This window comes from Ipomoea nil, unplaced genomic scaffold (assembly GCF_001879475.1).
Source record: "Ipomoea nil cultivar Tokyo-kokei standard unplaced genomic scaffold, Asagao_1.1 scaffold2653, whole genome shotgun sequence".
NCBI classification, from domain to species: Eukaryota; Viridiplantae; Streptophyta; class Magnoliopsida; order Solanales; family Convolvulaceae; genus Ipomoea; species Ipomoea nil.
This window is the reverse complement of record NW_017619081.1, coordinates 830,465-858,415: the sequence shown is the minus strand read 5'-3', so window position 1 is coordinate 858,415 and position 27,951 is coordinate 830,465. Positions and strand designations below refer to the sequence as shown.

The 27,951-nt window shown below is 40.2% G+C and overlaps 1 protein-coding gene across 1 annotated transcript; it reads left to right on the top strand.

Moving 5' to 3' along the window:
* The first annotated feature begins 14,592 nt into the window (after positions 1-14,592).
* LOC109154684 lies at positions 14,593-21,245 on the top strand. Its single transcript, XM_019302418.1, has 7 exons — positions 14,593-15,581; positions 15,713-16,426; positions 16,580-17,815; positions 17,890-19,066; positions 19,165-19,219; positions 19,377-19,742; positions 21,223-21,245. Exons 1-7 carry the CDS (start codon positions 14,593-14,595, stop codon positions 21,243-21,245), a joined length of 4,560 nt encoding a protein of 1,519 aa, XP_019157963.1.
* Positions 21,246-27,951: the final 6,706 nt, after the last annotated feature.

The following is a 27,951-nucleotide window of genomic DNA, read 5'->3' as shown; positions in this document are numbered from 1 at the left end:
TTCCTAAAAAAAATATATAAGTCTTAGATATTTTGCAAAAAAGGACCTGATTAATATTGAATTTATTTTTAATGATGTGTCATCTCCTCATTCACCGCCGGTGTATAGCATCTATACACCGACGGTGCATCAAATATTAATCCATAAAACAAAAGCAGAGTTTACCTAGTACACATCTTTCAATAATGACTGTAGTTTTCCTCATCACCACCAAAAGCAAAAAAAAAAAACATCACACTACCACCGACAACCACCACAACAACAACGTTTGTTTCAAAAGTTAGGCCATGAAATAATGAGTACCACACTACCACACATAAATTAAATGAATAATTACATTTTTAGTTTTTAAGTTATATGACAAGTGTAAGTTTAGTACTTAATTATTATGAGTTGCAATGTTGGCTCTTAATTAATCACAAAACTAAATATTTTTGTCATTCAAAATTATATTAGGGGCTAAGGTTGCACCTTTTATAAGTTGTTATTTTGATCATTTGAAGAACTAAACTAGACATTTTTGTGACTAATTCAAAATCAAATAATTATGGACTAAACTTACACTTATCTATAACTTAAAGGATAAAAAATGCAATTATCTTTAAAGTAAATAATTAATTGAAAAGCAGGTTTTTTTTGACCCGTTTAAGATCTTATAAAATGCTCATTACTAGTCGAAAACATCCAAAATTTCCAACAACCTTTGTTAGCGGCTAGTATTATTACATGATTCCAAATTTTCAACCACAAATAAATTCCGACCAACTTAAAAGGTTAAAGAGTTCAAAAAGTTTTTGTCATTTTTCAATTGATTGACTAAAAAATAATTTAAAATAAACAATTTTTCAGCAATGATCCAATAATAAAAACTCGCTTTAAATCTCTAAAGGTTACCCTTAAATTATGGCCTTAATGCTAAATTAAATTTGTTTTCATTGATCAAGACTGTGTGGTCTAATGGTACCCAGGTTGGATTTCTAAATTAAATTTGTTTTCATTGATCAAGACTGTGTGGTCTAATGGTACCCAGGTTGGATTTCTATTTGAAAGGTTGTGAGTTCAAGTTTCAGTGGAGGCGTTATTGGTTCTTTGTGTTTCAGTAGGTTGAGAAAGTATATGAACAGATACTACAAGTTAAAAAATCAAATTTAATTTTAAAAAAAAGTATCATTAGTTTCTGGTCCGCTATAATTTTGTTCTGGAAGTACTATATATTAAACACACAAAAAATCAAATTTAATTTTTAAAAATGCTAAAGAAAATAATAAAAGAAAAAGAATTAGTTTGACTAATAAATAATAAACAAGACATGTAAAATATGATAAATGGAGTATATAAACTCCTACGACCTGTTTGATTCGTGAAAATGAATTTCATATAAAAGAAATTATTTGAAATATTGGTCCATTATTTGGTTAGTGCGGAATAAGTTGTTGAAAATAATTATATAAAGACTCAAATGTCCTACATAATAAATATATATGAGGCTAATATAAAAATTCATGTTAAAATTTTTCTCTCAAAAATTGTGAAAAACAAAATATCAAAGGTGAGCAATGAATTCCTTTTCCACAATTTTCATAAATTTATTTTCCATTAAAATAAATTTCCTATCAACCTGAAAAATATTTTTTTTCTTTAAATTTGAGTAAAGAATCCCTCCAGAAAAATATTTCCCTGTGAGCCATGTCATTAGACACTAAACTTTCACCATGTTTCATAATTTTATTAATAAAAAAAAAGAGATAATTAAAAATTATGACTCACTCTTTTTTTTGTTTTTGTTTTTTTTTTGTTTTTTTTTCTGAATGAACTAAAAAATGCTATATAAGCAATGAGTTCCATTAATATTATAATGTATTGTCTTAGTTAATGCCAAAAAAAAATAATAATAATAACACTAAACTTTCACCATATTTCATAATTTTATTAATAGAAAAAAAAAGAGATAATTAAAAATTATGACTCACTCTTTTTTTTGTTTTGTTTGTTTTGTTTTGTTTTGTTTTGTTTTGTTTTTTTTTTTTTTTTTTTTTGTTTTTTTTTTTTGAATGAACTAAAAAATGCTATATAAGCAATGAGTTCCATTAATATTATAATGTATTGTCTTAGTTAATGCCAAAAAATAAAAAATAATAAAAAAATAATAATTGGGCAGCTAGCAAAGCACACAGCCACACAGAAGGGAGTGACAGTGCAACAGGCAGGCAGGTGTAATGGGTAGTGTTCCATTAACATCACTTTCAAACAATGACCTATTTTCTTGTCATTTATATCTTCTCTACCCCTATTATCATGTGACATGCTCTTCTCATATCAATTATTCATTTATTCCTTTATTAATTATATATTGAATTGGATTTATTAGAATTAATATTTAATACTGTATATTTAACATTCATTTTTTAAAATTAATTTGCTTCTTGTATTATTATCCATGACTAATTGGCTTGCAGGGTCCATGAATACCACTAGTGTAGGAAATTTAATTAAGGGTGTGTTTGGAAACCTGGAAAATGAGTTATGGAAATTATTTTTCAAGTTTTCATTGTTTGGATGTGCTTGGAAAATCAAGTCTTCCGTTGACTTTGGAAAATAAGCTTGTTTGGGAGGAAAATGACTTCCCCTTTTTTTGGGGGGAAGTCATTTTCCAACTTTTACACCAACACCACACCACCACCAACATCATCAACACCATACCACCACCACCTCACTACCACCATCACCACCACTACTGCATCACACCACCACCGTCGCCGCCGCCACCGCCACCACCACCACCATCACACCACCACCACTACCACCATCGTCGCCGTCGCCGCCACCACTACCATCGCCGCCGCCACCACCATACCACCACCACCACCACCACCACCATCACACCACCGCCGCCGCCACCACACCACCACCATCACATCACCGCCACTACCACCACCATACCACCGCAACCACCGTCGTCGCCACCACCACCATACCACTGCAACCACCGTCGCTGCCACCACCGCCACCGTCACCGCCGCCGCCACCACCACCACCACACCGCCACTACCACCGCCGCCGCCACTACCACCACCGCCGCCACTACCACCACCATACCACCGCAACCACCGTTGCCGCCACCACCACCATACCACTGCAACCACCGCCACCACCACCATCACGCCACCACCCCACCGCCACCACCACCACACCACCGCCGCCACCACCACCATACCACCGCCACCACCACTACCACTGCACCACCGCCGCCGCCGCCACCACCACTACCACTGCACCACCGCTGCCGCCGCCGCCACCACCTTACCACTGCAACCACCGCCACCACCACCATCACACCACCGACGCCGCCACCACCACGACCATACCACCGCAACCATCGCTGTCACCACCACCACCATACCACCGCAACCACCGTCGCCGCCACCGCCACCACCACCACCACCACCACCGTACCACTGCAACTACCGCCACCACACCATCACCACCACCACCACTGCTACCACCGTCATACCACCACCAGTTATTATTATTATTATTATTATTATTATTATTATTATTATTATTATTATTATTATTATTATATAACAAATAACACCACTATCACTACACCACCACCACCACCATAATATTTTTGATATATTATTAGTTATTTTTTTAATATATTTAAAATTATTATTATATTATTATACATGTTGTAATATTCTAAATAAAACAATTAAAATGTTTAATTATACAATTCTACTCATTTTCCAGAAAATGAACCAAACACACAAAAGCAGTTTTCCAGAATGCAACCAAACACTGGAAAGGAAATTGTTTTCCGGAAAATGACTCATTTTCCAGAAAACATTTTTCAAAAGTCATTTTCCTGCTTTCCAAACGGACCCTAAATATGTTAAGTCATTATTAATTAGACAAGATTAAAATGATTTTTTATTTTTATACTTAGGTGATCCTTGTAGTTTCGCCGTACTAATTCTAAGTCCATAGGACCCCGCCCCTAGAATCACTGCGGAGGTAAAGCATTTTCCCATACATGTTTTTAGTTGGACTCGAACCCCAACACTGCAGCCTCTAGTCGTGACTTTTAAGTCATGCAATGAACCAACTACGCTAAGCCTTGGGAGGCAAAATAGTCTATTTTTTTGAATTGGTGGGAGGGGGTCAGCCCGAACGTCTAGCTAGTGGCGTCTAATAGAGCACCGTCTTAGAGAGGGAACTCCCAATCTATTGTCTGAGAGCACTTGATGGATGCCTTCAATGGTCTCGATCAGTTATTTCCTTCCATTGGTATTTTTGTCTCATCGCCTGTTCCGCAAGGAAAATCGTAGTCTGATTTTTAAAAATGTTCTACTCTCTCCGTCCCATTTTGTTTGTCTGGTTCGGTTAACGAGGCTTGATTGAAATTATTTTTAATTCAATTTTTCATAATATTAAGTTTAGTATTAGTATATAACATTTATATATTTATAAATTATATCAAAAGTACTATTAAACACACAAAAAAAATTAAATTAAAAAAAATTGAAAATTACTAAAGAAAATAAGCAATAAAGAAAGAATTGGTTTAACAATTGAATAGTAAACATGATAGGTAAAATGAGACAATGAGAGTATTTAGAATGACATTATTCATCAAAGCTTACTCATTGAATTTCTATTCCGATTTTAACATGATTTGATATAACTAAAGCTTAAAGTAGGACCAATTGAAAATTGACATGTACATGTTACCTCTATATGATTTTCATGCTACACTTTTCATGATTGGTTTATGTCATTTAGTTATATATATTAATGAGTTTAATTATGATTAATATAATGAAAATTACTTTGGTCCTATATTAACATGACTAATGAACGAGATTGTTCAGATATACTTTTTGATTGTAAAGACAGATTTTTGAGCTCATAAATCCTAACACATTTATAACAATACACTAGTTTTTTACGCGCTTTGCGCGAATGTGATAACGCCCAATGATTATTTTTAAATAAGTATTTCAAAGCATATCAATGCAATATTATATAGGAGATGTTTATGCATAGGTAAATAAATGTTGAATTTGTTTATTTAAATCGGTAATTATATTTAAAGTATATAAATTGAAAATAATATATGAGGGATTGATTATAATTGTCACTAAAATAAATGTTTGCAACTTTGTAGTACTCTAGTCTAAATACTTAGTCTTAAAGCGATAGTCTAAATAAATACTATTTTTAGTTTAAATTTCTCTAATTATTAGTAATTCTCTTTTGGGTAGCATTGTCAATGTTTTCATCTTCAGTACATGTCCTTTATTTTTTATTTTTTTGTTGGTAGTGTGTCATGTGTCATTAGGTTACTGGTGGCAGCATAGAGAGATTCATCATGCAATGAGATTATGGTGTAGGAAGCTTTAGATTTGCATTGCTGCGTATATGACTGAGATTTTAGTTGTAATATGGACAATAATGATGTAAGAACAATTTTGATCGATAAAAAAAATAATAGTATTATATTTGTAAAGTAATTTACAATTGTACCATTATAAAAAAAATACAAAAAATATTAATACCATAATGACAAATCATTCAAATAATAGAAAACATAATTGAAATATTAAGTTTGTTCTAAATAATCAAAAGAATATTAATTAAACATTAAAAAACTTAACCTAAATTAATTTTTTAAAAAAAAAATCAAGAAAATTAAATGATTTTTAAAGTCCCCGATTTATAATCTTTGATGCTCAACTTTGAATGTTATGTATTTATTCGGGCTTAAGCTGTGAAATTCGACTACTGGAAAGAAGCCATGGTTGCGGAGATAGATGCACTCCAGAAGAACAACACCTGGGAACTAACCAACCTCCCCCCTGGAAAAGTTCCCATAGGGTGCAAATGGGTATACAAAACTAAGTTGAAATCAGATGGAAGCATTGAGAGGCACAAGGCAAGGCTTGTTGCGAAAGGCTACACACAACTAGGGCTGCAAATGAGCCGAGCGGCTCGCGAGCGGTTCGCGAGCCGCTCGGTCAAAGCTCGGATCGTGCCCGGTCAATTCGAGCACGAGCCGGCTCGTTAGGCAAACGAGCCGAGCTCGAGCTCGAGCTCATATGTTGTATGCTCGCGGCTCGTCGAGCTGGCTCGCGAGCCATAAGTAAATAAATAATATTATATATATAATATAATATAATATAATATATTAATATATATACTTAAATTCTTAATGTCAAACCCTAAAGACAAAATTCCCAAATTATTCTGATTCTCGCTTCTCGCTTCTCGCCCTCTCGCTTCTCGATTCTCTCTTCTCGATTCGCTAAAGAGTCGCCGGCTTCCTCTCGCAGCCACCGCCGGCGATGTTGCAGCCGAACGCCCGAACCCAAGTCCACCGCTGCCGCTAGCTCTCAACTCTCTGCCTCTCTGGACTCCCTCAGGCGCGGCTCTCGTGACTGCTGCTTCCGGTTCCGTCTCGCAGCCACCGCCGGTGACGCAGCAGCCAAGCACCACTTCGCCACCTCCGACGACGGTCCGGCACTCCGGCACCTCCCTCTGCCACTTCCAGGCCGAACTGCCGAAACTTGCTGAGTTAGGGCAAAGTGCAAACTGTAAGGTAATTAATTTTGTTTTAAGCTTAGTATGTTTCTATTTTCTGCCTAAGCTCCAGGCAACATAAAAGTTCTCATATAAACTTAAATTTATTTGGATCATCATCTCCCTCTCTTGTTTGTGATTTGTTATTTTCCCAGCAATCCTTGATTCTTTTATCATAGTCATGTACTCATGCTGCAAGTATCTACTTCTGTTGCCTTTATTTCCTTAATTTACTCTCTATCACATTTTCCCAATAAGCTAAAAACTTTTGTAGTGACAGGAAACTTATGTCCAACTTTAAACCTTGACACATTTATTTGTAGTGTTCAGAAAGACTACAAAGAATTATGAAGTGACACAGTGGAATAAGATGGCATTGTAAAACTCATTAATGTTATTAATTATATCTAAGACAAGAATGACAATATAAATGATAGTTACTTGATAAAGATTAGTCTTTTACTTACCTATTTATTAATTTTAATCGATATTTGTTCCAATTTTTGGTTTTGCAGGCTTTAACAAGTGTAAGCTCCCATCAAGGTAATTGCTACAAATTCTTAACTTGAAGATAATTGTTCACTAAAATCATAAGTTAAATAATTGCTACCAAGTTGCTACTTTTGTTCCTTAATGTTATTGTAATGAGCTGGTGTTGCTGAAATGTTCAACTTTTTGTTATATTGCTTGTTTGAAATGTAAAATGAAAATTACATCTGCTTTTGATTGCCAATTTGAATGGAAATGCATTAAAACCACAGGCTTTAGTGTTTGAAGCAGATGGATGTTGAGTTCTTGACAACATTGGCATGTTTCCTTGGTATATGAATATTTGATGAGTATGCGAGATATGCAAAGCCCGACTCTAGAACTTGCAGCATGTTTCCATTTCAGTTCTGCAAGTGAATTGCAGCATCCTTTGTTCTAGATTTGGAGCTGATTTATTTAAGTTTTGGGAGTGAATTGCATCATTTGTTCTAGATTTGGATCTGAGTAGTTTGTGTATGTACATCTTCTTCTATGCAGTCTTGGGATGCAAATTTCTATACTTTGACATAGGACAAGCAATGGGATTGATCCTTCTAGTAAGATAATTGGAGTATAAAGTTGTTAGGGTATCAAGAGTGCAATTAAGAAAACAGATGAAAGCCTAGGACAATTCCATAACTAGAAGCCTGTAAGAGAAAATACATATGGAATAAAATGTGCTAATTTCTGTTTAGAATAGATGTTAATTGCAACTAAAATCCTTCTATGTTTAGAATAGATGTTAATTGTATGTACATTTAAAATTGTCTTTTGTTCACTCACATTCCTTCTATGTTTCATTAATTTTTAAACAAGTTATTGATTTTATTATTGTTTTCCATTAGTTATGTCTACCGAGAATTCATCTATCCCGCAAAATCTACCTACTTCAAGCAGTATGGTTGGTGAAAGTAATGAAGTGCGACAAACTGAAGGAATAGAATTAGATTTAGGTGATCATGATACACCCCAAAATGAAGATGTAGAACAACAATTAGATTTTCAAACAAACAAGAGGAAAAAAACATCAAGTGTGTGTGTTGATTTTGAAGTGATCAATGCAGATGGAATAAAGAAGGTAAAGTGCAATCATTGTCATCATCACTTTGCATTGACTAAAACTGGAACGACAACTAGCTATAAGAGGCATCAAGAGAAATGTGTTAAGAGAAAGGCAAACTTACAGGTAACTATTTAATTCTCATTAGCTTAAATGTTAGCTAGATGGAAATAAATTTATAGTAATTGACTAATTGTATTGGTTTTGCAGGTGGTTGATCAACAAACTAAGTTGAATTTTTTGCCTAGTGATGGAGTTTCATCTTCCCTTCCGCCATTACATCATGGGAAGTTTGACATGGAAGTAATGAGAGAGTCTGCGGCTCATTGGATCATGATGCATGAGCACCCATTTAACATTTTGGAGGAAGTAGGATTTAACATCATGATGAAACGAGGAATGCCAGAGTGGAGAAAGATTAGTAGAAGCACAAACAAATCAGACTGTTTGAAGGTTTATGAACTTGAAAAGAAAAAGTTGAAGCACAATCTTGAATCCGTTAGCAAAGTAAGTTTGACCACGGATTGTTGGAAATCAAAAAACCAAAAGATTGAGTACATGGTTGTGACTAGCCACTGGATTGATTCTAGTTGGAAATTGCAGAAGAGAGTTTTAAGCTTTATCAATATTCCACCACCGAGGGGGGGGGGGGGGGGGTCTGCAGATATGTGATGCTATATTTAGGTGCATGAAAGATTGGGGAATTGAAAAGAAGGTTTTTACAATTACAGTTGATAATGCTACTAGTAATGATTCTGCAATTCGGTACATGAAGGATACACTTCAAAGATCAAGAAGTTTGGTATGTGGAGGTCGTTTATTTCATGTTCGATGTTGTGCACACATTTTGAACTTGTGTGTTCAAGATGGATTAGACAAGATTCGACATGTCATTAGGGATGTTAGAGATAGTGTCGAATATGTGAACCGATCGGAGGCAAGACGTATACAGTTTGCAGATTGTGTGCAGCAATTACAGTTGAAAGATAGAAAATTGATCCGTGATTGTAAAACAAGATGGAACTCGACTTTTGAGATGCTAAGTTGTGCACTCAAGTTTAAAGAAGCGTTTAAGATGTTAAATGATCGTGATCCATTCTTCGACAGTTGTCCGTTAGAAGATGATTGGGTTAAAGTTACCAAGGTTTGCTCTATTTTAGAGGCTTTCTGGACAGCTACTCACATTATTTCAGGTTTGTTTCTTTTAACTTGTTTCTTCAAATTTATTTTAGATTGTGACTTGTGAGTATCTGAATTCAAATTTGTTTCAGGTTGTGAGTATCCTACTTCAAATTTATTTCTTCAAGAAGTTCAGAAAATCAAAGCAGCATTGGATAGTCATGCAAATGATGAGGATTCCTTCATTAAGGATTTGGTTGGGAAAATGAAAATGAAGTTTGATAAATATTGGGGTGAGTGTAATTTGTTGATGGCTATAGGTGCTGTTTTTGATCCAACAAAGAAGATGCTTACTGTTGAGTTTTGTTTTCCTAGACTGTATTATGATATTGAAGCTAAGGAAAACATTTCAAAAGTGAAAGAGATCATCCATACTCTTTATGAAGAGTATGTTGCTGAAGCAATGAACAAAGGCATTTCTGAAAATTTAGGTTCTTCTACAACTTTTGGGAGCCAAGTAAGCCGTCAAAGTTCTACATACGATTGGGATGATTTTGATGATTATTGTGCTCAAGTTGAAACTTCAGAGCCTAAGAAATCAGAGTTAGCAGACTATCTTGAAAAAGGCCGTCTTAAGAAAAGTGAGATTGCTGCAGACTTTTCTTGTTTGGATTGGTGGAAGATGAATAGAATGCACTATCCAATATTGGTAAGAATGGCAGCAGATATCTTAGCTATACCTGTTAGCACGGTGGCTTCAGAAGCAACGTTTAGTGCGGGGACACGAGTAATTGATTCTTATCGTGCATCATTGCTGCCGAAAACAGTACAAGCTTTACTCTGTGGGGGTGATTGGCTTCGACATATACACGGAGTTACCAAAAACAAAGTAAGTTAATTTTTAATTTATAACTTTTATGTTAAATGATGCATTGCCTTCTAAAAATATTTGTTTAATTACATGTTAATTTATCTTTTTTTTTTTTTTTTTTTCAGAAAGAGAAATCGTATCAAGAAATTCATCTTCCTGTATCCAACCCATGAAAGTAAGTTACACACTTTATCTTCCAGTATCCAACTCATGAGTAACATCTCAATTAAAATCTATATATTGATCATTTACAGCTTTTATATATTTAGTTAGTGTGTTTAAGATCTAAAGATTTGCAGGTTATGTTAGAATGATTGTTCCTAATCTTTTTTGACAGGGCGTTGTTGCTGGAAAGAGTGAAGATTGAAAAGCATGGCGAGTGTGAAGTTGATGTTAAGTTCTTTAACTTGTATTGAATTGATGTGAAGTTGTTTAATCTGTTTGTATTTTGTAATGTTGTTGTAGACTTCTACTTTAGATTTGAAGCTGTAAACTTGTGTGGAGAGCTTTGTTTTGGACTTTGATTTTTTTTTTTTTTTTTTGAGTTCTGATTCAGCATGTATTAAATAGGTCAAATTGTGCTTGAATTCGAGCTCGAATCGAGCTCGAATTCGAGCACATGTTCGCGAACTCGAATCCAAGTCGAGTAGCTCGAGCTCGAGCTCGAACAAACGAGCAACTCGAGCCGAGCTCGAGCTGCTCAACATTGTGACGAGCTCGAGCTCGAGCCCCATTTCCGAGCTCGAACGAGCTCGAGCTCGAGCTTGAGCTCCCCTCTAACAACTCGAGCTCGAGCTCGAGCTACCCAAAGCTCGAGCTCGGCTCGGCTCGTTAGCAACCCTACACACAACAACTCGGGATAGATTATTTGGATACTTTCTCTCCAGTAACTCGAATCACAACTATTCGCACCTTCATAGGAGTGGCTGTCTCAAAGGGCTGGCATATACACCAAATGGATATCAACAACGCATTCTTGCATGGGGATCTCAATGAAGAAGTTTATATGGTGCGGCTTCCCCCGGGCTTTCAAGCTGACTCACCAAATCAAGTATGCAGACTGCTAAGATCACTATACGGTCTCAAGCAAGCTAGTAGACAATGGAACGCAAAACTCAACAGCACTCTGTCTCGGATTGGCTTTAAACAATCCAAGTCAGACCGTTCACTCTTCACCAGAGGAACCGCTTCTGACTTCATGGCTCTGCTTATATATGTTGATGATATTTTGGTCACAAGCGCAAGACTAGACTTGATTCAAGAGCTCAAAACTTTTTTGGATAACACCTTCAGAATCAAGGACCTGGGGACTCTAGGTTATTTCATAGGAATCGAGGCATGTTCAACAGAAGATGGCCTCAACCATTGCCAACGCAAATATGCATTAGAAATCCTTGAGGAGGCTGGTTTTTTGGGCTGCAAACCAGCCAACACACCAATGCTTCATGGCCAGAAACTGACACATGATGGCACTCCTCTTGCAGATGCTAGCTGCTATAGGAGATTGGTGGGCAAGCTCTTATATCTCACAGCTACAAGGCCGGATATCACCTATGCTATCCAATAGTTGAGTCAATTTGTAGATGCACCTACAGATCAACTCCTCACGGTTGCACACCGGGTCCTACGGTATATTAAAAAATCACCAAGCCAAGGGCTTCTTTATCCCGTCAATATGGATTTACAACTTAAAAGTGTTTTCAGATTCTGACTGGGCAACTTGCAGTGAAACTTGAAAGTCTATCACGGGCTACTGTGTGTTCCTAGGATCATCGCTCATCTCGTGGAGATCCAAAAAGCAAGCTACTGTGTCCAAATCATCCTCCGAAGCTGAATACCGTGCCTTAGCTGCTACGGTTTATGAGATACAATGGTTAACTTTCCTCCTTCAAGACCTACAAGTCAATATGGACAAGCCAGCAAACTTATTTTGTGATAGCAAATCAGCAATAGCTATAGCCGAGAATCATGTATTCCATGAACGCACAAAACATATTGATATCGATTGTCATATTGTCTGGGAGAAATTAAATCAAGGACTACTCAAGATTCTATCGGTATCGTCTGCCAATCAAATAGCGGATGGTTTCACAAAGCCCTTACCGATTGCTCAGTTTCAAAGTTTCACGTCTAAGCTGGGCATACAAGACTTGCATGCTCCAGCTTACGGGGGGTATTGAACAACAAGGAAGACTCAAACTCAAAGCTCAGGGACCCTAATGTAATATAGCTCAGGGTTTATTTTGTAATTTCCATATCTTGTTAGTTGTAACTTCTTCTTCCCGCTACCTCCTTTTACACCATGTATATAAGCTGGCTGAACCTCCAAGATGAATAACAAAAAATGATTCTGTTGCCTTCCCATCACATTATGCTTCAACTCTAAACCGCTCTTCTTCTCTTCTCATCAAATTATTTGACCAAAGTTTATGTTAAATTTTATATTATATATATTTTTAATACATTTTAACATATTCATAATATATGTTTAACAATTATGCCAACTCTAATTGGGATGTGGTTCGAACCTAAAACCTTTCTTATATAAATTAATGAGTATGTTAAGAATAATAAATAGTTAACAGAATATTCCGTTATTAAAGTTTATACTAACTGAATTTGTGGTTATTTTAGGGAAGAAAATAATATAATAGAGGGTAAATAAGGAAAATCATTAAAAATTACTAAAATTAAAATAATATTAACCATTAATTTTAAGAAACAATAGTACGGACATTTTTTTTTATTCCAGTTAAGAGTCTAACATTATTGGCTCTTATTAAAATTGTAGATATGTGATCTAGTGGGAGATTGTTAAAAATCTAATTAGGGTCACATATATATGCTTATATGTGTTACACTATGGTATAATTGTTAAAATTATTGTGTGTATATCATAAAAAATATTTATAATTTGATGAGGGATTACACTAAAAATACTAAAATACGATACACATTTTTATATACTTAAAGGGTTTATAGTCCCCAATCATAGACATATAATATATCTCTTTATTCTCATAAGGAGATATAATACAAAAAATAGAACTCAATCTAATTATTATAAAGTATGCAAATTTAATCAAATTATTAAAAATATAAATAAAAATAGATGATTTCTAATAAATTATTACAAATATTTTATCAAGATTATGTAGCCGTTACTTTAAAAGATTATTCCAACTATTAAAGTTTAAGTAATGGATGGAACTAATTCAAATGTTTGGTGTTTATAGATGCATAGGAAAATGTAAAGTAAATATAAAGAAATAATGAAGAACAAGTCACAAAACTTTTAATGTGACACCAATGCAATGTTATGAAAACTAGAGTATACATGGGGAATAGCAAAAAGTATACTTGCAAAAATATGAGTGATGTTATTTAAATTCTTCTCCCATTCTATACCAATGCAAAATTAGGTATAAAAATACAAGATATAATGATAGTAAGAACGATGTATTTGGAGACAAGACGCAAGGTAATTAATATCGTTTCACTCTTAAGTATAATTCTTGATTGATACTAGAAAATTATAGGTTTACAATGACTTATAATATGAACTATGCATTTTAATTCAAAACAAGATACCTTTCTGTACACAATTTTGTGTTTTATAAGCCAATAAAATAGTTAAAAATCGCATTCAAACCCTGGTATTGTGGTGTAAGAAAATAAGTCACGTAGCTACATAATTATGTGACAATCAATAATTGTAACATTTGTACTAACGTCCGACCATAGTTTTTGACTGATGAAGGTTGAGTGATCGTGGACTGTTGTTGTAGAATCAACACGAATATCTCTAGGATTGTTTCTCACGCACTTCTGCTCAACTCTGGTGTATGAGGAATTAAAGTGAGTAGTGAGAGGATAAGGTAATTGATTGAACAATTCTTAACTATTAGAGTGTAATAACACGACCGTTGGTTTCTTTTGGTAAGTCTGAGAGTGATCCTGTTTTCCCGCTCTTTCCTTTCCCATGCATGCTCCGGCGGATCTACCGCCGGCGCCCGGCGCCCCACCAGATGGAGATTCGGCAAGGACCTTCAAGAGATTCAGGGGGTCTAAGAGATCATTTGCGGACGCGGTGACGGCGACTACGGCCGTCCCTGAATCCGGCGATGACGCGATGGTTGAAGCTGATAACGATGGCTGGCTCAACGATGAGATTTTAGCGGCCTTGGAGAAGGATGTGGTGCCCCCGGAGAACCCACTGGGTGTCCCGGTGGTCACGTTCTCAAAGGAGCTCCGGAAAGAAATCGTCCAACCTTAGAGGAACGCTCTGACTCTGAAATTTCTTGGTAAGCGGATCGCGTTTAACCTTATGCTAAACCGCCTCTCTAGGATGTGGAACACAGAGGGAAAATTTCAGTTGATTGATCTGGGTTATAACTGGTAAGTTGCCCGTTTCAATCGGGCGAGTGACTGCATGAACGCCCTTGTTGGCGATCCCTATAAAGTTTTCAACCATTATGTCGTGCCTCAACGTTGGACCCCAAGGTTCAATCCGGCCAAAGCTACCGTTGAGAAGATGACAGTCTGGGTTAGGTTGCCAGGACTACCGGTGGAGCTCTTTCGAGACGACACAATCAAACAGATTCTTCGACAGGTGGGAACTCCGGTGAAACTGGACAGAACCACCACTGGAGTTGATCAGGGACATTTTGCACGGGCTGCGGTGGAAGTAGACCTCAAGAAACCTCTCACGTCTATGATTATTGTGGATGATTGGATTCAGCAGGTGGAATTCGAGGGACTCCATACCATTTGTTTTGGTTGTGGAGAAGTAGGACATAGATCCAATGTCTGTCCAAAGAACAAGCAGGTGGCTGTTGATCAGCCGGAACAACAGGCCGCCTCTCCTATGGAACAGACAGAGACCATCGTCAACACCCCTTCGGAACCTACACCGGAGATGCGGAGGTATGGGCAGTGGATGATCGTCCAAAATAAGCACGCGAAACAGGGAAAACAGAACAAGAAGTCCCCTCCCAAGGTGACGCAAAAAGAAAAAGGGAAGGCACTATCACAACCTCCTAACACGTCGCAAAAGGACAAGGGGAAGGCTCCGGCTCAGTCTCCCAACATGTTCTCAGCGCTCCAAGAGGATTCGGTGCAGCTCAGTAATGGGGACATACCTCCAGCGTCGGAAAGGGAAGCCCACGGTGGCCTTACAAACTCCGTCGCTGACGCAGGTAAATCTGCTGCCACCCTTGATTTAAATAACACTAACATTAACTTTGGCTTTCAGAGTGAATCCCACGTGGATGACAATGCTGGAATGGCAGAGAAGGTTAGCAGCTTAGGGACCAAAAAAGCCAATGGCAGGAAAGGCAGAAAGAGAACAGACAAGGTTAACGTGCAAAATGGCGTTAGTAACATTAGCCCGGTGGACAAGTCGTTGGCCAACTCTGGCGCGTTAGTTTTTGGACACCCCTCAGTCAGCACTGTCCATTCTATGGACCTGAATAACGCACCGGAGGAAAGCAGTAATATTTTTTCCCCCACCCCCGTTGTTTCCCAATGACTGTTATTGCTTGGAACTGTAGGGGTGTCAAGAGTGGAGGCACCAGGCGTCACGCCAGGGAGCTCCTTAAAAGATCTGAGGTTGGCGCTCTTTGCTTTCTGGAAACAAAGACTAAAGAGGCTGGTGGTTTACTGAATATGGCTGACAAGCTGGGTTTCTGTTCTTCCTTTATGGTTGATCCTCTTGGGTTTGCGGGTGGTCTTCTTCTGGTTTGGAATAAAGATCGTGTCCCGTTAACAGTGGTGGGACATAACTCTCAATCCATCCATACGTTGATCCCTCGCCATGACGGTAAGAACTTTCGTATTTCCTTTGCTTATGTTAGGCCCACTCGTAGGGCAAAAGATTTGTTTTGGCAGGGCTGTAAGGAGTATTCCAATTCCTTCAAAGACCCTTGGGTGATGCTTGGAGACTTTAATGACATCTCGGGGCAAGCCGACCAATGGGGGGTTGGCGAGATCGTTGCCAGTTCTGTTGATAGGTTCTTAGAAGCTGTGAATGACTGTGGGCTCATGGACCTTGGGACTTCTAGATCCAGGTTTTCGTGGTATAGGAAAGTGGGAGAAAGGGTCACGCTTAGAAGGAAGCTGGATCGGGTTCTTTGGAATATGGAGGCTCAGCTCTTCTTTCCGAAGGGAAAAGCCCACATCCTGCCTTGCACGCACTCCGACCACCATCCTATTCAGTTTGATAGCGTGGCGGGCTCCCCACCTCCGAGAAAGGAGAGGCCTTTCAGGTTTGAAGCGACTTGGCTCTTGAGAGAAGACTATCGGGGCATCTGACATCTAGCCTGGAATTCTTTCCCAGATAACATTTCAGGAGCCATTGATCAGCTGGCCAAGCTGTCTAAAGATTGGAATCACAAAACCTTCGGGAATATTTTCCATAGGAAAAGAAACACTCTTGCAAGAATCGCGGGGATCCAGGCCACGCCTAACTACGGCTCCGACATGGGTTTGATGAAGCTTAAAAAGACCTTTATTGACAATCTCCACGATATCCTGAAACAAGAGGAGGTTTTCTGGCATCAAAAATCTCGCAAGGACTGGATTCAGGACGGTGACAGAAATACTACTTTCTATCATCGAGCAACCTTGGTTAGAAGGAATCGTGCTAGGGTCACCATGCTAAAAGTCAACGGTGAGTGGATTTCCAATCCTCAAATCATTAAAGAACACATCACTAATTTTTTCAAATGTCTTGTTGGCAGGAATCAAGATGATATTAGAGAGGCCCCTACTTTCGTGAGCGGTCGCGCCATTAGTGATAGACAGGCCCAAAGCTTGATCCGACTTACTACGGTAAATGAGGTCCGCCAGGCTGTCTTCGGCATGAAACGCTTTGGGAGTCCGGGTCCTGATGGAATCCAAGCAGCGTTTTATCGGCATTATTGGGATATCGTGGGTGACTCGGTAACACATTTTGTTAACTCTTGTCTCACTTCAGGTACCATCCCAAGCGGTATGTTGGAAGCTTACATGACCCTAATTCCCAAAAAAGAGAATCCTGAAAATGCGGGGGACTTCAGGCCAATCACGCTTTTAAACGTGATTTTCAAAATTGTCTCCAAAGTCCTGGTCAATCGGCTTAAACCGATCATGAAGAAAATGGTGGGCCCGTTCCAAAATAGTTTTCTACCGGGAAGGTCTACGCTGGACAATGTGGTCTTGACTCAAGAAGTGATACATAATATGACTAAAGCTAAGGGCAAGAAGGGCTTCATGGTCCTCAAACTGGATATCCATAAGGCCTACGATAGTCTTGACTGGGGGTTTCTAGAGGCGGTTCTCAGCAAGTTTAACTTCCCTTCTCGTTTGATTTCTCTTATCATGTTTTCTCTCAAAGAAAGCACCATTTCTATCAACTGGAACGGGGGCAAGCTTCCCGCCTTTGGGGTGGGTAGAGGAGTGAGGCAGGGTGACCCCTTGGCCCCTTATCTTTTTATTCTAGCCATGGAGACCCTTTCTTGGGCAATTCAAGAGGAAGTCAACTCTGGTCGTTGGAAACCCTACAAGGTGGCTCGTGGGGGCTCGGACATCTCGCATCTGTTCTTTGCAGATGACCTTATTCTCTTTGGTGAAGCTTCGGAACAACAACTCAGATCCATTCTATCGGTGGTTGACAAGTTTTCACGCAATCAGGTTTGTCCATCAATCTTAATAAATCTATTATTTTTTGCTATCCTAACACTTGTGATAGGGTCAAACGGCGACTTGGAGAGGTGGCGGGGATCCCGGTGTCAGACAACATGGGCAAATACTTGGGTATCCCCATCTTACATAAGAGAGTTTCTAAAGATAGTTTCGCGTATATTCTGGAAAAAATGAAGAAGAGACTCTCAGGGTGGAAGCGTGATTCACTTAGTCTCGCAGGAAGAAGGATTCTCACGCAGTCGGCCCTTGCGACGATCCCTGTGTACACAATGCAAGCTCTAGCCCTCCCAAAAGGCACGTGCGATAATATTGATAAGATTTGTAGGGACTTTTTGTGGGGGGATACCCAAGATAAGAAGAAAATTCATTTGGTAAATTGGGATGAAGTATGTCAACCCCGCGACTCTGGAGGGCTCGGTCTTCGGAAAGCAAGCCATTTCAACGACGCTCTTCTCGCTAAGCTTGCTTGGCAAATGTGTGGCAATTCTGATAAGCTCTGGGTCAAAGTCATGAGAGATAAGTACGTGAAACAAGGGGAGTTCTTTTCCTCCTCGGTGCCAGGTAACGCCTCGTGGGCTTGGAAAAGCATCATCAGAGGTAGAAGAACAGTCATATCCAACGCTGTGTGGAAAGTTGGGGATGGTCGCTCGATAAATGTTTGGACAGATTGGTGGGTAGGAAACATTCCGCTTGGCCTTGATCAGAATGTTGTAGTACCGGAGGGCCTCGAGTCTTGCATGGTGAGTGACTTCATCTTTCCTAGCAGAACTTGGGACCTACCGAAACTACAAGAGATTCTTCTAGAGAATATAATCAACAACATCCGTGCGATACCGATCACGCTCAATGATAGGGCGAGAGACTCCATTGGATGGACAAACAGCGAATTAGGTAAGTTTACGACAAAATCTGCTTACTCTTGTGTTGCAGGGATATGGAAGTTGAACTGCTGGAATATGGATGGTGACAATAATGATTGGGAGTGGATATGGAAGTTGAACTGCTGGGAAAAAATTAAGGTCTTTATCTGGCTCATTCTCAAAGGACGGCTGCTGACCAACGTTGAACGGTTTAGGAGACACATTGCAGAGTCCAATTCTTGCCCTTGTTGCGGTTCAGAAGAAGAGTCTCTAAGGCATCTTTTTTGGGAGTGCGGCACAACTCAGGTCACGTGGAAGCTTTCGGATACACCTCCAGACTTTAGCTTTCCCATTCACTGGACGGTGGAACATTGGATCAAAAAAAATTGTTCCACTCATCACATTCGACACTGGCCATCTTTTTTTTTTTTGTTTACTTTGTGGTCAATATGGAAAAACAGAAATGCTTGGACGTTCCAACATCAAAAGAACACTCCTCTAGCAACTGTGCATTAGGTTAATTCACAGGTTAGAGAGCTCTCTAGTCTCTAAAAAATAGGGGAAGTGTTCAAAGCGCGCGCAGTCTGGGTTCAGTGGCTCCCTCCAAGACAAGGTTGGTTCAAGCTTAACACGGATGGAGCAGCCAAACGTAGTTCGGGCCTTGCTTCCGCAGGTGGATTAGTTCGAGACAGCACGGGGAGACTGGTTTGGGGTTTCACAACAAAGATCGGTAAAGCCAATAGCTTCGTAGCAGAATTGTGGGGCCTAAGGGAGGGTCTATGGCTCTGCCTCGAAAAGGGGGTTCTTCGGGTGATGGTGGAGATGGACTCCAAAGCCATCATTGATCTCCTACATGGTGAAGACGATGCGGATGATTCTGGGTGTACACTGCTACACGACTGTGTTGACTTGGTGCCCAGATTCGAGGGGATCTCGTTCAACCACACTTTCAGGGAGGGTAACGCATGCGCAGATTTCTTGGCTAATCTTGCGCAAGAGAAAGATTGGGGCACGAGTGTGTTCACAAACGCAATGGAAGGTCTTGTTTCCCTCCTAGCTCATAACGCGGGGGGGGGGGGGGGGGGGGGGGGGGGCAGTTATCGTAGAATCACTTAATCTGAGGCTTAGCCTCTCTTTCCTCACCAAAAAAAAAAGTGAGTAGTGAGAGGTCTAGTTGGTGTATGAGGAATTAAAGTAAACAGTTATAGGACTAGAGACCTTAAATAGCCACATGCTATTAATGTAGTAGTTGTATACCCTTAAATTTCCTATATATACCTAACCAAACTCATTAATTGAAGTCTAGTTGTAAGTATTACACCAAATAACAAATATCTTAATATTATCATAACTTTCAATCCTAATCTCTATATTCTCTCTCTCTCTCTCTCTCTCTCTCTCTCTCTCTATATATATATATATATATATATATATATATATATATATATATATATATATATATATATATATATATATATATATATCCATTTAATTAATTTAGAATTAGATGTCTATAATGCCTTTATTTAAAAAGTATTCATTATAAAAAATTAAAAAGAGTTATAATTTCATTAGTTATATTATCTTTATTTTATACAATTCAAAGATTCTTTACCTTCAAATTTATTAATTTATTATATTCACTACATTGTCTATTGTCTTCTTTTTACATTATCTTCTAATTAAATATCAAAGTTATAAACTTATAATACAAAATATGTTATATATATATATATATATATATATATATATATATATATATATATATATATATATATATATTTACCAAGTATTTTAAACAAATATAACAAATATTAATATTTTGTTCAATATTTTCTCATGATAACCTACGACACACATCTCACAACACATGAAACATGTAGGGGAAAAACGACCAATACTAATAGTATCCACTATAAGGGGAGAATTGGGGGATAATGTAAGATGCTTTCTCTTGGGTGGGGTTAATAACTAGTGTGGGGAAGAAATAATGAGGAGAAGAATTGGCCTGCAAGGGGTGGGAAGAATGGAAAAAAAAAGGGCTACATGTTGTGCGCGTTTGGCACACAACATAGCCACAGCCGGGCGCATGCACTAACAAAATTTAGAAGAGGAGGAAGGTTAGAACAAAAGGAGAATTCATTATCATCTGTAACCAAGAGCCAAAGGGTGGCTTATATACAGGGAGGGAAAACAAATATAAAAGCTATTTACATTGCTAACTTCCTAACAGAAAGTAACAGAACAAGAAAGCCTAACTAACTGTCTACTTTGCTTGGCACACTTGGCTGCTGGCTTGGTTATCTTCAAATATCCCCCGCAAGCTGGATCATACATATTATGTAGACCAAGCTTGGATGTGAAAAAGGTGAAGGTGGTTGGAGCATGAGGTTTAGTAAAAACGTCAGCTAGTTGATTTGTGGTAGGAACATGTAACAACTTGATTGTTCCATTCTGTAATTTCTCCCTTATGAGGTGGCAGTCCAGCTCAATATGTTTTGTCCTTTCATTGAATACAGTTTTACAGGATTTTCAGCAATAGTTAAGGCTGATTTGCTGTCAGTGAATAGAGTGGCTGGTGCCGAAGATCAACTTCCAAGGATTTCAACAAATAACATAGCCATTAACAAGTTATATACCCCGGGTCCGTGCCATCGCTTACAGTCGGGTCAGGGTCTCGCGGTTCGGGTCTTGGCCTACGGGTCGGGGTCAAAGGTGACGGGTCAAACCCGCCACCTCGGTGGATCCTATAAAATGGCCTTTGGCCCTTTGGGTTAGGGGGTTCCACTTTTTAGACTACTCTCTCTCTCTCTCTCTCTTTTGAGCCAAAGCTCTCCCTTCTCTCTACATACACAAAGAAAGACCAAGAATAAAGATGAATAAAAGAGCCCTTTTGATCTATATTCTTGTCTTGTTCATACACACATTTATGTATACATACAGTACGTAGGAATTAGTACTATCATTTTGGTGCCGTCTGTGGGGAACGCAACAAAGAGTTACTATCATTTTGGTGCCGTCTGTGGGGAACGCAACAAAGAGTTACGTCATCATCAACAAGCAAAGAGGTACAAAAAATTCTGGAGAAGCTTCAAAAAATTTCTGGAAATTGGGAGAAAATCTGGAATTGCAAGGAGCTAATGAAGATTCTGAAAATTGGGAGAGGACTTGAACCCAGGCTTTCAAGGTACCAAGCCATCGCCACGACCATGGGACCGCACTGGTTACTGATTCATTTCCTCTGTTTATCGCCATTTGAGGGAGTAACAGGGTGTATTTTTGCACATTACCACCTACACCGCGTGCAATCATTTCATCAGAGGCCACATGCAGGAGTTGCCTTCGCCAATTTACTACAGAAGAGACACAGAGAAGATGAACGAGCAAGCGCAACTTGGACAGTGAAGCATCTGCTCCTACATGTAGTTGATCCAACCAGAGTTTATCGTTGTTCCCTTGTACCTGGGATGCTCAATCTTCTAGACTCCCAGTAGACATGTAATTGGAATAGATGCGCCGTTGCATGTATTAATCCTTTTCTTTTACCTTATAGTCTGTGTATATAGGTTTCATCCTCTTGTAATTGCATTCAAGGTAGATAGACGGTTCATGTTTCCTCTAATAGCATGAACGGGAAGTTGGCCTCTTCAGCCGCTTCAAAAGGAAAGAAAGAGGCAGGACTTGCCATTGTTAGTACAGTTTATATTATTATTATTATTATTATTATTATTATTATTATTATTATTATTATTATTATTATTATTATTATTATTATTATTATTATTATTATTGTTATGTCTATAGTATGTTAGTGTGTGGTAAGAGATTAAGTCTAGTTCTACTAGCCTAATAGTTAGGAGTCTTTAGTGGTAGACTTCTGATATACTATCTGTAATCCTTTCTGTTACGGTTAATCAATTCATCGCATTAATCTGGTATCAGCCTAACTAATCGATCCTCTCTCTAATTTTTACGTAACCCCCTCCGCCATGTCTTCCAACTCCTCCGAAAGAACCCCGTCCGCCGCCGGTGGCTCCTCCCCGGCCGGCGTCAACCCCCTCGCTGGAGCTCACCATTTTATTTCAATGAAGCTCACGCAACGTAATTTTCTCTTCTGGCGTACCCAGCTGCTCCCCTTCTTGCGTAGCCATGATCTCATCGGGTTCATTGACGGGAGCCATCCCTAGCCGGCGGCCATGGTCGCTTCCTCCATCGACGAGTTCAGTTCGGGAACCACTACCGCCGAGCCTACTCCGAATTCGGCGTACAAGGCATGGGTGCAACAGGATCAGTCGATCCTCTCCCTCCTTATCTCCTCAATGTCAGATGAGGTGCTCCATTTGGCGGTTGGCCGAAATATGGCGGCAGACGTGTGGAGGTCCATCACTACGGCACTCGGCTCCAACACTCAGGCGAAATGCCTAAATTTGCTTGGTCAGTTCCAAGCGCTCCGGCAGGGCAACGCATCTCCGGCGGACTACCTCGGGCGTGTGGAGATTCTAGTGGAAGCTCTTGCGCAAGCCGGCTCACCGCTCTCACTGGCCGAACAGAACTTGTATGTTCTGCGTGGTCTGCGCCCGGAGTACAGGTCCCATGTTGCATCGCTCACTGCCAACGCTCCAGTTGGTCTGCCCACCCTCTCGGATTATCTGCAGGCGGCAGATTTTATTCTCGGCGATGATCTTGCTCCTCCGGCGGATGTAGGCAGTGGCAGCAACCACACTGCAATGTACGCCTGGCGTGGGCGCGGCAACGGCAATCCGAATGCAGATGGTGGTCGCCGCGGTTGCAATGGTGGCCGGAACAACAATCGTGGCAGACGAAATGGTGGCCGGGGATCTCCGAGATGCCAAATCTGTAGATCTCATGGTCACTCGGCGATTTATTGCTACAAGCGTTACAACATGCAGCCGCCCGCCCAAGCCAACGTAGCTGTCTCCGGTGACACCACGGCAGCCGCACCACCTCCGGATGCGTGGTACCCGGACACCGGGGCCTCGTCACATGCAATTCCCGACGTGAACATGCTGTCCAACTCTGATGAATATGGTGGCCCAGTCACTCTGCGCGTGGGAAATGGTACAGGTTTGGTTATCTCGCGAGTTGGTCATGTATCCATTCAATCCGTGTCAAAACCCTTGCATATGTCTAATGTCTTATATGTTCCAAAATTAACCGTACCATTATTGTCCGTTCAAAAATTTGCTAAAGAAAATCGAGTTTTTTTTTTTAGTTTCATGACAATTGCTTTTTTGTGAAGGATTCCAAAACCAGGGCAGTTCTGCTTAAGGGTCCCGCCTCGGGAGGTCTGTATGCACTATCTGTTTCCCGGAGTCCGTTTGCTTTTGTCTCATCTCGAGCTACAGGCTGTGTGGCACCGCAGGCTAGGTCATCCTCACAATGTGGTGCAAAATAAAATCATGTCACATGTTTCGGTTACTCCAAATAGTCACGCAGTCGGGTCGTGTTCAGCTTGTCACCTCGACAAATCATCACGTTTCAAGCTAGATAGAGTAAATAATAGTAGTGAAAATGTACTAGATCTATTATATACAGATATCTGGGGGCCTGCCCCGATAATCTCTTCTAGTGGTTTTCGGTACTTTTTATTATTTGTTGATGTTTTCTCCCGCTATTGCTGGTTTTACCCATTACGGGTAAAATCTTACATTTATAAAACGTTTGATTCTTTTCGCGTCTTGGTAGAGCGGCAGTTTTCGCGCTCTATCAAATCTATACAGTCGGACCTAGGGGGTGAATACAGAAAATTACATACCACGTTTCAAAACCTGGGAATTAATCACCGGCAGTCATGTGCCTACACGCATGAACAAAACGGGAGAGTTGAGCGTCAAAACAGGCATATTGTCGAAACGGGCTTGGCTCTCCTCGCTCAAGGGTCCGTCCCACAACAATATTGGGACTACACTTTTGAAGCTGCCACGTGTTTAATAAATTATCTTCCATCCTCAGTCCTAAATTATGAAAGTCCCTACTCTCGTCTCTATAAAAAGGCCCCACCATATCAATTTTTCCAGGTGTTTGGGTGTGAGTGTTTTCCCCATCTACGATCTTATAATCAGCATAAGATGGAATACCGCTCAACACCTTGTGTCTTCTTAGGTTACCCACCTTCTTATAGGGGATACAGGTGCATGGATCTAACCAGCGGGAAAACCTATATCTGTCGCCATGTGCGGTTTAACGAATCTGTTTTCCCTTTTGCTACAGGTTCCCAGCAAATGGTTGCAACACCGATAGCTATTCGTGGGCCTCTAGTCCCATTATACCTACAGGGACTGTGCCCCCAGTAGTTGAGCCTATTCCCTTGGCTCGAGAAGCACCACTGTTGGCTATTGAGCCCGCGGCACCACCTGTCCGGCCTCGTAAACGAGTTAGACGGACACAACCTCAAGATAGGGGGCATGTCATGCGCCTTCGTCACATGACAAAAGGAACCACTGAGGAGTTCCAGGCCCTAACTGCAACGACTGATCTGACGTGCTATTCCCAAGCAGTTGGGCATCCATAGTGGCGTGACGCTATGGACCAAGAGTTCAATGCTCTGCTCCACAACAACACTTGGCGTCTTGTTCCACCGAATCCAACTATGAATATCATTGGGTGCAAGTGGGTCTTCCGCACTAAGCGGAATGCAGACGGCTCGATCGAGCGCTACAAAGCACGACTTGTAGCCAAAGGGTTTAATCAGGTAGCTGGTGAAGATTTTTTTGATACCTTCAGCCCGGTTGTCAAACCGACCACGGTTCGTATCCTTTTCTCTATGGCTATAACGAACAACTGGACATTACGATAGCTGGATGTTCATAATGCCTTCCTAAACGGGCATCTAGCTGAAACAGTATATATGAAGTAGCCCCCAGGGTATGAAGATCCGGCACACCCAGGTCATGTTTGTCTCTTACAGCGCTCTCTATATGGTCTTAAACAGGCTCCGAGGGGTTGGTTTAAACGGCTGCATGATTTCCTAGTTTCGGCTGGTTTTTCATCGTCCAAAACTGATGTCTCGCTATTTTACTACACCACGTCTAATTCACAGGTTTATCTGTTAGTGTATGTTGACGACATAATCATGATGGGAAGTGACGCTGTCTTGGTCAACTCCTTGCTCCAGCGTCTAGACTCTATCTTCAAGATTCGGGACCTCGGAAGACCAGGTTTTTTCTTGGGGATTGAAACAGTACAATCAGACTCGGGCATGGTTCTGTCACAGCGGCGCTATATGAATGACTTATTGAATCGCTCCGGGATGTTGGATTACAAACCACTAGCGACACCAGCCTCGGCGTATAGTTGGGGCACTACAGTATCTCACTATCACACGTCCTGATCTCTCCTATGCAGTAAACCGTCTTTGTCAGTTTATGCATTCACCCACTACGGATCACTGGGCTATGGTCAAACGTGTGTTACGGTACATCAAGGGAACTATTGATTATGGGTTACGGCTATCACCGTCCTCGACTACGACCATTCATGCTTATTCAGACTCGGATTGGGCCGGTTGTCCTGTTGACAGGAAGAGTACAAGTGGGTTTGCTGTTTTCCTGGGGACTAATCTTGTTTCCTGGCTCTCTCGGAAGCAACGCACAGTAGCCCGCTCCTCTACTGAAGTCGAGTATAAAGCTCTAGCTGATGTTGTAGCTGAAGTCACATGGATTGTATCTCTACTTCGGGAGCTAGGGTTGCACTCTGGCCAACCGTCTACTTTGTGGTGTGATAACTTGGGTGCTACATATCTGTGTGCTAATCCGGTATTTCATGCTCGGACGAAACATGTGGAGATTGATTACCATTTCGTTCGTGACAAAGTTGCTTCGGGGGACTTTCTGGTTAACTTTATTTCTACCAAAGATCAACTAGCGGATGTTCTCACCAAACCGCTACCAGGGCCGAGGTTCACACTACTACGGGACAAGCTCAATGTTGTGCTTCACCCACCTTGTGCTTGAGGGGGTGTGTTAGTACAGTTTATATTATTATTATTATTATTATTATTATTATTATTATTATTATTATTATTATTATTATTATTATTATTATTATTATTATTATTATTATTATTGTTATGTCTATAGTATGTTAGTGTGTGGTAGGAGATTAAGTCTAATTCTACTAGCCTAATAGTTAGGAGTCTTTAGTGGTAGACTTCTGATATACTATCTGTAATCCTTTCTGTAATGGTTAATCAATTCATCGCCATCACCATTGTCATCCTTTCCCAATACCATAATATCCTGTGTGTTTCTTCCTGCTTTGGATGAAGAAAACCCAGATTAAAGGCGGGATAGAGGGGGAATAACAAAGTGGCAGAAAATAAAAGCATAACAAAATGGCTGAATAACGGAAGTAAAAAACAAATATTGCATGCATTCTAACTGGTTGGAAGTGGCAGTGATACGCAGAATTGAGATAGTGGATTACACGTGTCCTTACCAGTGCAGTTCGCTGTAAGTAGAGGGTGGCGTTGTTGAAGTTTCCGGAATGCTGGAGTGATCACCGCCTCGATGCCCTAGTCTATGCCGGTCGTAGACTGTAGTCCGACCGTGCCCGACTTCAGCGATCCACCTCGAGCCTTGCACCGTTTCCAAAATTGGCGATCGAATTAAGCAGATTGGATGATCAGGCAGCATTATCGATCTCCGAGGTAGATGACCGATTGGATTTTTCCCGAGCTAGAGCCAGAGCCGATCATGCAAACTGGAATGAACAGTCATTTGCGTCGAGGGTGCCGAATCCGAGCAGGTGCAGCATAGTGGTGACACCAATTTTCCACTCGACTACAATTGACACATTATTATTCTACAGTAGCAACCGGATGCTTCTCACCAGAACAATGGCTCGACGTTAACTTCCGCACTACACATCAGGGACAAATCTCCCGGGTTTTTCCGAGCAGTTAACTGAGTCAGAGCCCTATGAATGGTCCTGAACAAAATTCTCAACCGGCATTGCCGAGCCTCAAGTTGAAACATTCTCAACGGGCATCTCCTAGCAACTTAATATGGTCGGCGTCGATCGGAGCTCAACCCAAGATTGGAAAATCAAGTTTGAGAACATTGTTATTGTGTTCCGTTCATGTCTGTCTGTCACGCTAAGAGACGTGTGTTAGCGTTGATTCCCGGGCGTCCAGAGTCATCATCACCGAGCAGCTACGAGACTATGAGATCCAATCTAAGAAATTTGATGAGTTGAACCATCAGTCCTCGATCGTCTGAGTTTCTCCG